Source organism: Chiloscyllium punctatum, chromosome 20 (assembly GCF_047496795.1).
Source record: "Chiloscyllium punctatum isolate Juve2018m chromosome 20, sChiPun1.3, whole genome shotgun sequence".
Taxonomy (NCBI): domain Eukaryota; kingdom Metazoa; phylum Chordata; class Chondrichthyes; order Orectolobiformes; family Hemiscylliidae; genus Chiloscyllium; species Chiloscyllium punctatum.
In genome coordinates this window covers 82,544,305-82,558,577 of record NC_092758.1, presented here as the reverse complement: position 1 = coordinate 82,558,577, position 14,273 = coordinate 82,544,305, and the positions used below count along the sequence as shown (strand labels likewise).

Sequence of the window (14,273 nt, the reverse complement as noted above, 5' to 3'; positions counted from 1 at the left end):
TTCTCAACTTAAATATAAATAAACGATGCAATTTTAACAAGAAAACCTATTTGACCCCCTCTGTTTTCTCTACAAATGTGAGCCAATAGCATTAGAACTTGTATTTATGTTACTTCCTTAAAAATTCCAGGAACTGTATCAGACAAAACTTAACACTGAGAAGATGCTAGGACAGATAATCAAAAGCTTGAGTGAAGAGGCATCAAGTATCGAAGAAGGAAGTGGACAATGGAAGGGTTCAGAGAAAGATTTCCTGAGCCTTGGACCTTGGCTGATGTGCTGATGGCAGGGAGCAACAAAAATCGAGGATGCTCAAAAAGGCTGGAGTTGGAGGAATACAGATTTGGGAAGGAGGCTGCAGAGTTAGGAAGAATGGGGCCATGGAAGACTTTGTACCAGCAGTCAAGGAGGGGGGAATGAACTGAAGCTTAACTCTTTGAGCCCAAGACTACTTAAGTTATAAAACTTCGGCAGCCAATCAGACTACTGTCCGTGAGTCACCCTGTCTCTCTGTCAACAATGCTCTTAGTTTATGATAAAGTCTTAGCCATCTGAACTGTCAGTCAGAATGTAGATCCTGGAAGGAGGATACAACATGCATATAATTAATCCAGAGCAGGTATTCACCAAAACTGAATAAAAGCAAACTCTAATGATTGTCAAAGGCACTTGTCAGTGAACATACCCAACCTAGTTAACTAACACTTGGCATTTCTATTGTTTACAGCAATGCTGGCAGATCTGGGACTAATCTGATATGTATCTTGCCACTTGAGAAGATTAACTAATTACCACTTGAAACTGCTATTGTGTGAGCCAAGATGAATCACCTTTTGAAAAAACATAATGGACAAAGAGACCAGTGGCTTACTTTTAAAAAGAATGAATGATTTGGATTAGGAAATTAACCCCTAATGTGTTACTCAACCACCACATTCAGAAAATTCAACGTGGGCAACCTAGCCAAATATTCAACTTTCAAAAAACATCATGTAGATACTCTCCACCATTGTAGAGCAGCTTTGTTTATTGATCCTAAAACATTGTTTCCACACATAAGAGGTCCACTAATTATTTGCACTGATTGAAGATTCCAGAACTGTGGGGCATAGACAACAGATTAGAGCCAGACCATTCAGGAGAGATGTTAGGAAGCACTTCTTACACACTGTCTTCCACAAATGGTAGTAGATGCAGGATCAGTTCTTAACTTAAATCTGAGAGAGTTTTTTTTGTTAAGCAAAAGTATTAAGTGATATGGATGATGGAGTTAGGCCACAGATCAGCCATGATCACATTAAATAGCGGAACAGGCTTGATGGGCTGAATGGCCTACTCCTGTTCCTATGTTGAGAAAGTTATCAAGGCATTTTGAAAATGGCCTGGACCAAATTAGGGTTAAACAACTTTTGTGGGATGCAGTTTCCTGAATTGCCCCTATTTGTGTAAAAAAATGTGCACAATGACGTTCAATTTTCAGCCTCTCAGTGAGAAGCTGATATTGAACAATGACTCTTTGTCCTATCATCATCTGCTTTTACACATATTCACTTTTCTCACATTGGCTTTTACATACAGGTACTTTTTTCTGGAACGTTCTTGGTCTTATTGTGCTACTAAATAATACTTACAGGTTTTTATGGGAGAAGGATAACTGTAAGTTTATTTATGAAGCATCTTACAGTGGCTTCATCTTGCCACAAGGCTGCAACAGATGACTGCATCACTTCCTGCAAAGTCATGTCCTGTCTTATTAACCTATTACATGGTCAGAATTCCCTCTCTATAATACAATTAATTCAATTCTGAATTATTGAGGATGTTGTATCCTTCATAAAATTTATGAATATTAAGCCAATCCATGATAACATTTCACGGAGTTGTGTCAAATGCCTCTTTGTTGCGCCTTCTGCAAATGACTTGAGCTACAGTTTGATGCGAAGGTTTTCATCCTTGAATTCATTCACTTGTTTGCTGATTTTGGAGGCTGTCATTGTCTATTCCAACAATGAACTGTCTTAAAACACTGCAGCAGGCAGTCCCACGCTGAGTTACCCAAGATGGATTTCCGAGCAATGACCCGTTTGTTCATGATGTATGGTCATTCAGGAGACATCTAAATTGTGTGTTTACAAATCTTAAAGGGAAGAAAATTGTGGAGAATGTGGAGAAAAATAGGGAAGTTGGACTAATAGGATATCTTTGAAGAGTTCATACCGGCCGAATGGCTGCCAATTATGTTATACGTTTTACCATACTTTCATAGAATCCCAACAGTGTGGAAGCAGACCATTTGGCCCATCTAATCCACACCGACCCATCTCCTCCCCCCCAAAGAGCATCCCACCCACTCCCTGTTACTCTGCATTTCCCAGGCTAACCCACCTAGCCTGCACACCCCTGGGCACTTTAACATGGCCAATCTATGTAATCTACACATCTTTGGACTTTGGGAGAGAGCCAAAGCACCCAAAGGAAACTCACGCAGACATGGGGAGAGTGCGCAAACTCCACACAGACAGTCACCTGAGGGTGGAATCAAACCCGTGACCATGGAGCTGTGAGGCAGCAGTGTTAACCATTGATACACCGTGCATTGCTGAGAAACTTTGAAAATTGCCGGTAAGTCAGCGTTTTTTAAATCATTCATGGGATGAAGACATCACTGGCCAGGCCAGCATTTATTGCCCATCCCTAATTGCCCAGAGGGCAGTTAAGTGTCAACCAAATTGCTGTGGGTGTGGAGTCACATGCAGGCCAGACCAGGTAAGGATGGCGGTTTCCTTCCCGAAAGGACATTAGTGAACGAGATGGGGTTTTCCCAACAATCAGCAATGGATGCATGGTCAGCACTAGTGTTGTGGATCAAGTCAGACCTCCTCAAAACATTTCAAGAAAGTAGCTCGGACCCTAACTTTGTTAGTTGTTTCAAACATGTGCCCTGTGGATATTCCAGGAGTGATGCAGCTGGCCCAATCTGCTTTTAAAAAAAGCAGAATTTATTTGCAAGATTACACAAACAAAAGAGAACAGAATATAGAATAACTTAACCTATCCAAAAAACCCAACAGTCCACCCCAACTTAATGATGCTGTTCCAAATTCCCACAACAATCCCCATAAACACTCCATTGCAAAAAAAAAAGGTAAAATCAAAACAGGGTCTTACAGGATTGACGTCAAAGAGAGAGATGGCTAAGAGACTCAACATGGAACACTTTTTACCATGTAGCTGTTTCTTTGACCAGCAGTCTTAAAACAAACCAATCCAAACCAAAACGAGAGAAAAGCTGAACTGGGAGAACTGGCCAATCCCCTTTCATTGTACAAGTGTTTTTTTCAAACTTGCAAGCCTTTTGGCTGAGGCAGTATCTGTTAGCTCTAATAAATTGGTAAAAACAATGACTGCAGATGCTGGAAACCAGAGTTTGGATTAGTGGTGCTGGAAGAACACAGCAGTTCAGGCAGCATCCGAGGAGCAGCAAAATCGACGTTTCGGGCAAAAGCCCTTTTGGGTTCCTGACGAAGGGCTTTTGCCCAAAACGTCAATTTTGCTGCTCCTTGGATGCTGCCTGAACTGCTGTGCTCTTCCAGCACCACTAATCCAAAATATAATCAAATTGGCCCTAAAACCCATCCAAGCCAAATCTCTCAGTCATTCTGCGTTTATGACCCCTTTAAAAAAAAACAAGGACAACATAACCTTGTTAAGAGAACAGCATCATTACATTAGACTCCTAATTACACTTTTTGTTTGATTTCTAATTCCACCATCAGCTGTGGTGGGTTTTGAACTTGGGTCCCCAGAACCTTACCTGGGTCTCTGGATTAACATTCTAGTGACAATCCCAGTAGGTCACCACCTTCCCTTATAACAAGGTAAAGCAAAACAAAGAATAAAAATGGAGAATAACCCTGCACTATTGGCAGGGTGGGTGGCTGGATTAATTGAGTCCTTGTTAATAATGGGTTGTAATCATTCCCAGAACAAGTTCTGCAGTTCTGAAGAAGAGTCATGCCAGTCAAAATATTAGCTCTGCTTCTCCCTCCAGAGTGAAAATAACCCACAGTATCAGGTTATAGTCCAACAGGTTTATTTGGAAGCACTAGCTTTTGGAATGCTGCTCCTTAACCAGGTGGCTGTCAATGCACTTCTTGAATTTGTCCATCCCAGTCCAACATCCACTCCTCCAAATTTCTCTGCAGAGGCTGCCAAACTCGTTGAGTTCCTCCAGCATTTTCAGTGTTTGTATCCATTTAATCCCTTCTGCTCACTTTGATAACCCAACATGACCCTTCCTCCCAGCCCTGTCCCCTTGCTCCTCTATTCAGAGAGTAGTAGAGGGAGGTAGCGCCATGTCGAAAAGGTGGGAACTGTCGACACAGAGATGAATAACTTGGAGATGGAGAGGTGGCAAGACAACTCCTTACTTGGCAATAAACCGACCTTGGAGAAAGTGAGGACTGCAGATGCTGGAGATCAAAGTCAAGAGTGTGTGGTGCTGGAAAAGCTCTGCAGGTCAGGCAGAATCCAAGGAGCAGGAAGATTGACATTTTGGGCAGGAGCCCTTCATCAGGAATGAGGTTGGGAGCCTCGGAGGTGGAGAGATAAATGGGAGGGGGGGTGGGGCTGGAGAGAAGATAGCTGAGAGTGCAATAGGTGGATGGAAGTGGGGGTTGGCGAGGAGGGTGGAGCAGATAGGTGGGAAGGAAGATTGACAGGTGGGACAGTTCATGGGGTGGTGCTGAGCTGGAAGGTTGGAACTGGGCTGAGGTGGGGGGAGGGGAAATGAGGAAACTGGTGAAGTCTACATTGATGCCCTTGGGGTTGAAGGGCCCCAAGGCGGACGATGAGGTGTTCTTCCTCCAGGTAGGTGGTGAGGGAGTGGCCACTTGCCTTAATGGTGTTGGCTGAGCATACACCAGTTTCTGGGGCTGGAAAACTTTATCATTGCTTCATCAATATTCATTAATGTTGGAAAGATGCATGTGGGAGAGTCTAACCGATGTAATGTCAGAATACATCTGCTGCTCCATTTATTGAATATAAGAGAGTGTCAGGACACAATATTGAATTTTTCATCAAAGCAGCTATTTCGTAAATGTCTCCGACACGCATCTCTCCAAATTTCTGCAATGCAAGATAAACAGAGTGGTACATAGACTGTGACTGGAATAAAATTCAGAACTGCAAGGTAACCGCTCCTCCCCCCATGTGCCCTGTCAGGAAACGTGTTAAATGAGTTTGGGCAGTCCGTAGTTATTTCTATAGCAGAAATGCAATCAGAACTTGGTATTCCTTCATCGATCACTGTCCTAGGCATTAAAGGCAGAAATGGAAAATTAATATTCGGTGCGGGGATGAAGATGTTACCTCACGATGTCGGTTTTTAAGTAAATTACTGGAGCTGATTCTGGTATCTGGAAGTGATTAGTTTTGACACTGATGTCCTCTCTACAAAAACATGGCCTGGTGACAAGGGCATGGTAACTTACGTGGTCCACCAAGCTAGTACAGAGAAACACTCTAAGATGAACATTCCAAGGGGGAGAAGGAAGCACAGCTGAGTGGGAGAACAAAAGCAAATAAAACTGGCAAGAAACACAAGCATTGGAAGATGGTGTAAATCAGAGGAAGTTTCTGTAGTGATTGGAACCAGGTGGATCTTATTGACTACGAGATCCTTGATTGTGGGGTTGTTAAGCTGGGCCAGCCAGGAAGACACTGGCTGACCAGGGGATTTAGAATTTCCTCTGTTTGGGGGACTGACTCTGAGGTGGCTGGCCACAGCCAGTGTACTGTGAACAAATAAATAAAGGGGGACTTGGTGACATTATACTGGCCCTCTGTGCAGTTATTTCACACTCCAATCTTCCACACAATCCTCTCCGGTCTCAGAATTGCATCAAACTGAATTACAATAATGCGCAGATAACAGTCCTTTCAGAACGATGAGATTCCCAGGAATCATTTAAAGTGTAGGGCATTCTTGAAAACCTCCCATTTCAACAGCCTTCCATTTAATTTAAACTTCAATTCAATTTAGATTTAGATTTAACGAGCTTAAATTACCCCGGCTTGATGCTGATCTAGAAGTGAAGAGGTTATGTCACGACAAGGACTGCAGAATTCAGAAGGATGCTCCATCAGGTGAGGCAATATTAAACGTTTTTTCTCCATGTGCTGACTGACAATTGACGCTGTTCAAGTCAAAGCAAATCAATTCACTATCATTCTAATGGCTGGAATGCAGAAAGCACCATCTTGTGGCAGATCTTTCAGATAACAGTCTTCAAGAATGTGCTGAAATCACATTTATTAAACATTAAACCACCTTGTGGAACCACTCCGGTTCAATTACATTACATGCCGGGTAAAAAACAGCTCCCTCAACAAATCGAATGGAAGTTCCTTCACTCTGCACACTATAAATAGACCTGATTGAATACATTTAGGCCATCTGAAAACACTAGAATTAGAAAAAGCTCTACACCATGATTGTATTCCCAACTGGAATTCTATGGCAAGTGGTTCACCTCCTGCTTCCTCCAAAGCTGTCCACCATCTACAAGGCACAAGTCAAGAGTGTAATGGAATACTCTTCATTTCCCTGGATGAGTGCAGGTCCAACAACACTTAAGAAGGTCACCATCATCCAGGTAAAAGCAGACCATTGACATAATACCATCGGCTCACTGTTCCTGAGTAGCGTGTATGATTCTTTTTTCACTCACAGGATGCAAGGGTCTCTGGCTCAGCCAACATTCATTACCTATCCCTCATTGACCAGAGACCAGTGAAGAGTCAATCACATTGCTGTTGGTCTGGAGTCCTATGTAGGCCAGACTGGGCAAGGATGGCAGATTTCCTTCCCTAAATTCCATTCGTCAACCATTTTCAAACAATGGATTCACGGTCATTATTAGAGTCTTAATTCTAGACTTGGACTGAATTCAAATTCAATCATCTGCCATGGTGGGGATTTGAACTCAGGTCCCCATAACATTTGCTGAGTTTCTGAAGTGATCGTTTGGCGAGAATACCACTAGACTATTGCCTCCCCCTAAAATCTAAACCGTCCTTGACTGCACATTTCAAGCGCACACGTTCTGTCACATCAAGGGACAATGGCAGCCAATGCAGAGCTACGTTGCCACCCGCAAATGCCCTTCAAATTACATATCATTCTAATTTGGAACTATATGGCCGTTCACTCAGTGCTCAAAATTCTGAAACACCTTCCTTCCAGCATTGTGGGTGCACCTGAATCACAAGGACTGCAGCAATTTAAGAATTTAGCTCACCACCAACTTCTCAAGGGTAACTAGGCACGGGCAATAAGTCCTACCCAGTCAGCAATGCCCACATTCAATCAACAAATGAAGATAAGTCTCAACTTGGCAGTTAGGCTGACAAGTCAATATTGCGCACATTGGTAGTATTTGATAAACCTTTGGCAATCTCATGTGGAGCAGGTATACATTGAGCAGTGTGTGAAATGGAAATAAATGGTGCATTAATGGTTCTCTATATTAAAAGATGACTGCTGTCCATACAAATGTATCCGAGTAAATCACTGCAAGGGGTAGTGCATAGCAATGGCATATTTTCATAAAAGATCAATTGTGTAGCTGAAAGAAAAATATACTGAAAATGCTAAATATTTCACCTTGGGAGAAAAATGAGCAATCTGGACACATGTTTGAAATACTTAATTTCACACAGAAACCTAGAAAGACAAATAATCAACTTGCAATGTCAAGTCAATGGCAAAAACACTTAAATAGAATGTTGGAATATTTAGTCACAATGCAAGCAACATTATGTAGCTATTTTATAATGCATGGAAACAATATAGTATCAGGGAGGGAGTGTCACTGCAGAAAGATCACAAAAATCAATTCATAACTCATCAGTTTCATACTTATTTCAAATTAGCTTAATTCACAATATCCCAAGCTAGATGCTGACTAGTAATGTCAATTGACTATTAGAGCTTAAAAATGTGTTGCTGGAAAAGCGCAGCAAGTCAGGCAGCATCAAAGGAACAGGAGAATCAACGTTTCGGGCAAAAGCCCTTCTTCGGGATTCCTGCTGCGCTTTTCCAGCAACACATTTTTAAGCTATGATCTCCAGCATCTGCAGTCCTCACTTTCTCCTCAATTGACTATTACTCAACTTTCCAGAAAGAAGCAATCACTTATCATCACATTGAAATATTTCTTTTATAATTTCAAGGTCTTAACCTTTACCACCGATTCAATCACCCCATTCCACTTCAAAGTCAGTTTATGAGTAGACCACTCCCTTGTGTGAAGAACTCACTGATAATCATCTTACCACATCTTTTACTTGTACAGAACTATGATCTCTTGTTCTGCTCTTGATTTAATAAGTAGCAGTTCTACTTTCTATAAATATGTTATTAGCTTAACACATTACTACTGAAGCTGTTGAAGTATTGCTTATGATGAGTTATAGAAGACAATGCAAGTCCAGCTCATGTGATAAACTGAAACAAATCAAAGGTAAAATAACTGGGATTTAAGAAGAAATTTGTAGGAGACCTTCTCAGAGATAGTGTGGAAAATGGTATAGTTTTTTGATCAAATGCATCTATTAGAAAACATACTCATTTCCGTATTATGGTCTAAAATCAGATGTAACAATTCAAGATTGAATAAGAGAAGTATATTGGGAAGGCAGTGGTGAATTGACACTCTCACATACTGTAAGGAAACTTGTGAGATCCTTTCTTCTTCAGTAACAAAATAAAAATATAGGAACAGCAGAGAGTATGTAATGGGACAAATCATTCATCTCAAGTTCATTTCTTCCATAAGCTTGCAACAATTTGTTCAAGGAAACACAACCCAATGAAACACAACCCAACCGTCTCAATCTCAAGATGGCACCAATTATTTTCTAAGTGCCGAGAAAGATAAATGTTCTGTGAAATCTTTTCTCACCCTCAAGATAGTTGATTGGAATAAATCTAATCTTATTGCAACTCTATCTAGTTGATTTCCTCAAGCAAATTATTTTACAGTTATTATAGCACTATAACTATTATATCCCATGTATATATTTTATCATTTGCATCTACATGTATGTATAGAAGCTCTTTTCCATTCTAAATGCTATTTTTAGCCCATGATAATACAATGGAGGTATTTACCGGCTGCAAGGCTTTACCTGAACCATTTTAGAATGTATCACTCTAATTCCTAACTGGAGTAGAATCACGACTCAAAAGTGCCTCTCACTTACATTAATTAGCATTCTGGTTCAAATTAAGCATTAAGGTAACAGGTGGTGGAGGGAGGGGGTTGTGATTAGCACATGTAGGGGATGCACTTCAAAGGTTTGGGGTAGATGACATGGTTGGGCAGTTGCATGTTGATCAGAGCGGGTCATCGCTGAGTGTGGATGTCTTAAAAAATAATGTCTTAGTTACCTAATAGTAGCATTCCTCAGATGGAGTACAAAGTTTGCCTAACAATGTTGTATGAGGCAGTTGGCCTCAGCAGTTAGTACGGAACACTGTGTATAGTACCACCCAACAATAAATACATATTTGACTCCAATTCCTAGTCTTTCGTCTTTCAACCACCATCAGTCCACAACCATGAATTAATTTAAGGCTAGTCTTGTATCTCTTGGAAGATAGCAATGACTTACATAATGCTAATTTGGATAATTAATTTAAATGTTAATAAAACTTGTTCTTTTTCACTACTATTTTATAAATATGAGTTATAGTTACTCAATTATGTGCCTCTCTGCTGTCGACTGTTAGTGGTTAATCCTTTAGAACTTAATCCAAATAAACTCCACAGTCTAGAATCACAAAAGATTGAGGGCAACAAAGCTACTCATAAAAGATCACAGCAGAACCAAATGCCAACAGCAGGGATCTCGTACAGCAAAACAAAACAAAGCAAATTCCAGACTTTATTTTTAATAAGAAATTATTGAAATGCATGAACTAATTTCCGATGGTCTATGTGTCCTCAAATCTTCAAGCTCTGCTTGACGCAGTGCTCACCGTTCCAAGTTAAATGAACTCTTTATAACCTCATTATCTATTTTCATTTGGACTTCAAAGCTAAATTTTATCTCCTTTCACTTGCTGTATCTCCAATCAGGACTATTTCATTCATCCCCTTGACTCTCCATCATATTTCCTCTCAACAGCCCTGGAACACAATACATTGTGTAGCTGTTAATTACCTGCCACGCCAAAAGGTCGTCTTAACCCGAGAGTACATTTCTTCTGGTTCGTGTCCTTCAAATCCATTCTTCCAACACGGACTATTTGGCAAATCAGATAAATTTTATCACGATTCAAATCCTTATTTCCCAGATCCTGTGCAAAATCAAAATCAGAATTTAGTCATATTGTCCAGTTTATCTGAAAAAAGTATCTGAATTCATCTTTCCCTATTCTTAGAGTCTGGAAGTAACAAGACAACAAGGTGCAAAGTTTATTTCAAATAATTGTTTGTACTGGGCAAGCACTTCTATGCTACCACTGTGACTTCCAGCTGGAAAGTTGGTCATTTTCTTATTGAAAGGAGCAACAAGGGAATTTTAGCTTCCCTTTCTGTCCCACTCTACATTATGTAACACCATCAACAAACTCATTTACGCAGCAACTCGGTCTTTTTGCATTTTTCTTCAAATTGAACCAACTTAACCTTTGTAATCATTAAAAACACAGAAATAGAGGACACACACCGGATCATCAATGCCACACTCACAGGAATCCGATTCACAAGAGAGGAAGAAAAGGACAAAACCAACTCCCATTCCTAGACGTGATGGTACAGAGAACACCTAACGGAGAATTCACCACAAAGGTATACAGGAAAGCCACACACACAGACCAAGTCCTGAACTACGAAAGCAACCACCCCAACACACACAAAAGAAATTGCATCAAGACACTGTTCAAAAGGGCCACAACACACTGCAGCACACCAGAACTGCAAAAAGAGGAAGAAGAACACCTATACAATGTTTCGCCAAAAACGGATACCCGCACAATTTCATCAACAGATGCCTAAGGGAAAGACAACAGAACGAGGACATGCCGCAACCCAAAGGACTAGCCACACTACCATACATCAGGAGCATTTCCGAACTGACAGCCAGACTACTGCGACCACTAGGACTCATAACAGCACACAAACCAACAGCCACTCTCAGATAACAACTCACCAGAACGAAGGACCCAGTACCCAGCATGAGCAAAACCAATGTAGTGTACAAAATCCCATGCAAAGACTGCACAAAACACTACATAGGACAAACAGGAAGACAGCTAACGATCCGCATCCATGAACACCAACTAGCCACAAAACGACACGACCAGCTATCCTTAGTAGCCACACACGCAGATGACAAGCAACATGAATTCGACTGGGACAACACTACTATTATAGGACAAGCCAAACAGAGAACAGCCAGGGAATTCCTAGAGGCATGGCACTCATCCACAGATTCAATCAATAAGCACATCGACCTGGACCCGATATACCGACCACTGCAGCGGACAGCTGGAACTGACAACCGGAAGCGGCAGATTCAAACCACTATAAATGGCGGAGGAAAGATCACAGAAGCGTTTCACAGGAAGCTCCCGAGCACTGAGGATGTCACCTAGACAGGGGACAAAACGTCTGCAACACAAATTCCCAGCTCGGCGAACAGAACCACAACAACGAGCACCCGAGCTACAAATCTTCTCACAAACTTTGATCCAACTTAATTGATTGTGTATTGCTGAAACAATGTCAGCTTCAGCCTCAGTTTGTCAGTGATTTGCAAGAATGTCAACGTAAAAGGGAATGGCATTTTAAACTGTTTGAGCATGATGTCATGATGATCTAGACCCACCACGTTAAAAATCACACAACACCAGGTTATAGTCCAACAGGTTTAATTGGAAGTACACTAGCTTTCGGAGCGATGCTCCCTCCGAAAGCTAGTGTGCTTCCAATTAAACCTGTTGGACTCTAACCTGGTGTTGTGTGATTTTTAACTTTGTACACCCCAGTCCAACACCGGCATCTCTAAATCATCGACCCACCACTGTTGCGTGAATCAGTATTCACTGCAATTATGAAATTAGCAACTCACACATTTGATTTCAGCTTTAATGATACAAAGTATGCCCAAATAGATGGACTGCCATGGGTTCCCTTTAAGCTCTCACAAACATCTTTCTTTGGTTTCATGAGCAACATGTCTTTGGTACTTAACCTTCTAACGCTTGCATATTTCTAATATGTGAATATGTCTTTCCAAGACATTTTCTATATTTGAATCATCATCTGCAAAAAAAAAATTCCTTACATCTCCCTTGGTCTTCGTTCTGTTTTAAAATATACCTTTGAAATGGAACACTCAAATGAGCTCCCTTTGCTTTACACCCTAAGTGAGATTTCTGCCAAGAGGCTAGAGGGATACTGTTCTCTGATATTGCCCACCATGAGCTGACCTGTACTAGTCAACACGCATGTTGGGATTCTTACATCTCCATGTGCTATAAAATTAGTGTCATTGACAACCTCGAATAGGGCATGAGACTTCTGTGAACTGCATAAGCCTGATGCTGAAACACGGAACATTAAAGCCGTCCTGTGAGAAAACACATACCCTGCTCACTGTATCATGCGCACTCATCCATGGGCTGTTTTTGTTTATTCATTCATGGGATGTAGGCATTGCTGGCTAGACCAGCATTTATTACCCATCCCTAATTGTCCAGAGGGCAGTTTAAGAGCCAAGCTAACGCTAGCCTAAGACCACCATTTTCAGGCCTGAAAATTCCCCAGCATACACTGAATGATTAAGCTTCTCAATTTTTGAGCAAAGGGTGAGGCTTAACTTTTTCAGGCTGCTATAGTGCAAGAGCAACACAAATGGGTGTCACTCATAGGATGCTGTCATTAAGCTAAAAGGACCATTGAGCATGGGTATCATTAGCATTTGTGACCAGTCTTCAATTTCCCTTTATCCAAATGGTTTGCTGAGCCATTTCAGAGGACAGTTAAGAGCCAACCACATTTCTGTGGGTCTGGAGGCACATATAGGCCAGACCAGGTAAGGATGGCAGATTTCCTTCCCTAAAAGACATTAATGAACCAGATAGGTTTGTATAACAACAATGGATTAATGGTTATTGGTTACCAATACTGACACGAATTCCATACTTAGTTAAATGTAAATTCTACCAGCTGTCCTATGCCTTTGCATTACCAGCCCAGTGACTTTACTGCCTGGATGTGTCGTGTGGTATATGAATTTAAGAACTGGTGTTCTGATGGTATGTAGGATGTTTGTAATAAACACTGACAATTTAGAATATAATTGAATCCCAACAGCATGGAAACAGGTCCTTGAAGTCCACACCAACCCTCCAAAGATTATCCATCCAAGCACATTCCTCTACATTTACCCCCAACCTACACCATCCCTGAACACTATGGGCAATTTAGCATGGCCAATTCACCTAATCTGCACATCTTTGGATGTTGGGAGGAAACTGGAGCATCCAGAAGAAACCCACACAGACTCAGGAAGAAAGTACAAACTCCACACAGACAGGCACCAGAGGCTGGAATCAAACCCGGGTCCCTGGTGCTGTGAGGGCACAGGGCTAACCACCATGCCACCCATATCAAATCACATGTCCTTCTGTAATTGGCTAGGTAATGGCCATAACCAACTATTCTTGCAAAACTCAGAGCACACTGTCCAACATTAGAAGTGATTTTGTGATTAAAACTAAAGTTGTTAAATATTCCTAAGAGTGCTAAGAATTATGCTAATGATCATTGTAAGATTATCAGTCAAGTTCTTAATGTTGCCACTTACACGTACTAGAAGCTTCGTGTATTAATAAAGAGAGCCCTGTACTTTGCAGACAGAGAACAAGTGCACACAAGTACTCATGTTTCAACTTGATATAGTAGGCCACAGCCATTCCCTAGTTCATTCCACAGGGAAATGTCTTAACCAGTCAGAGTCAATCTACCTATCTTGATTTTAAATAATGCTTGGCATTTAGTCATAATCTAACTAGTGCATTCTCCTTGGCAATGCCTCTACCAATCAGATGCTAACCACCAAACCATTTGCACTGTCTTTCCTTCAGTACTAAGTGTTGTTCCCCTTCATATTTCTTGATTAGGACAAGATAAACAACTTTGATAAAATGTATTTCTGCTCAGCAAAGCTCAACTTCCAGACTACCAAATGACTAT

At 41.2% G+C, this 14,273-nt stretch overlaps 1 protein-coding gene across 1 annotated transcript in view; it reads right to left on the bottom strand.

Annotated features, from left to right (window-relative positions):
• Positions 1-14,273, bottom strand: part of LOC140492226 (dedicator of cytokinesis protein 2-like) — a 731,998-nt gene that overhangs the window by 591,217 nt on the left and 126,508 nt on the right. The window contains exon 10 of the mRNA XM_072591134.1: positions 10,234-10,369. Coding sequence (XP_072447235.1) covers positions 10,234-10,369 — 136 coding nt within the window. The remainder of the gene's footprint in view (positions 1-10,233; positions 10,370-14,273) is intronic.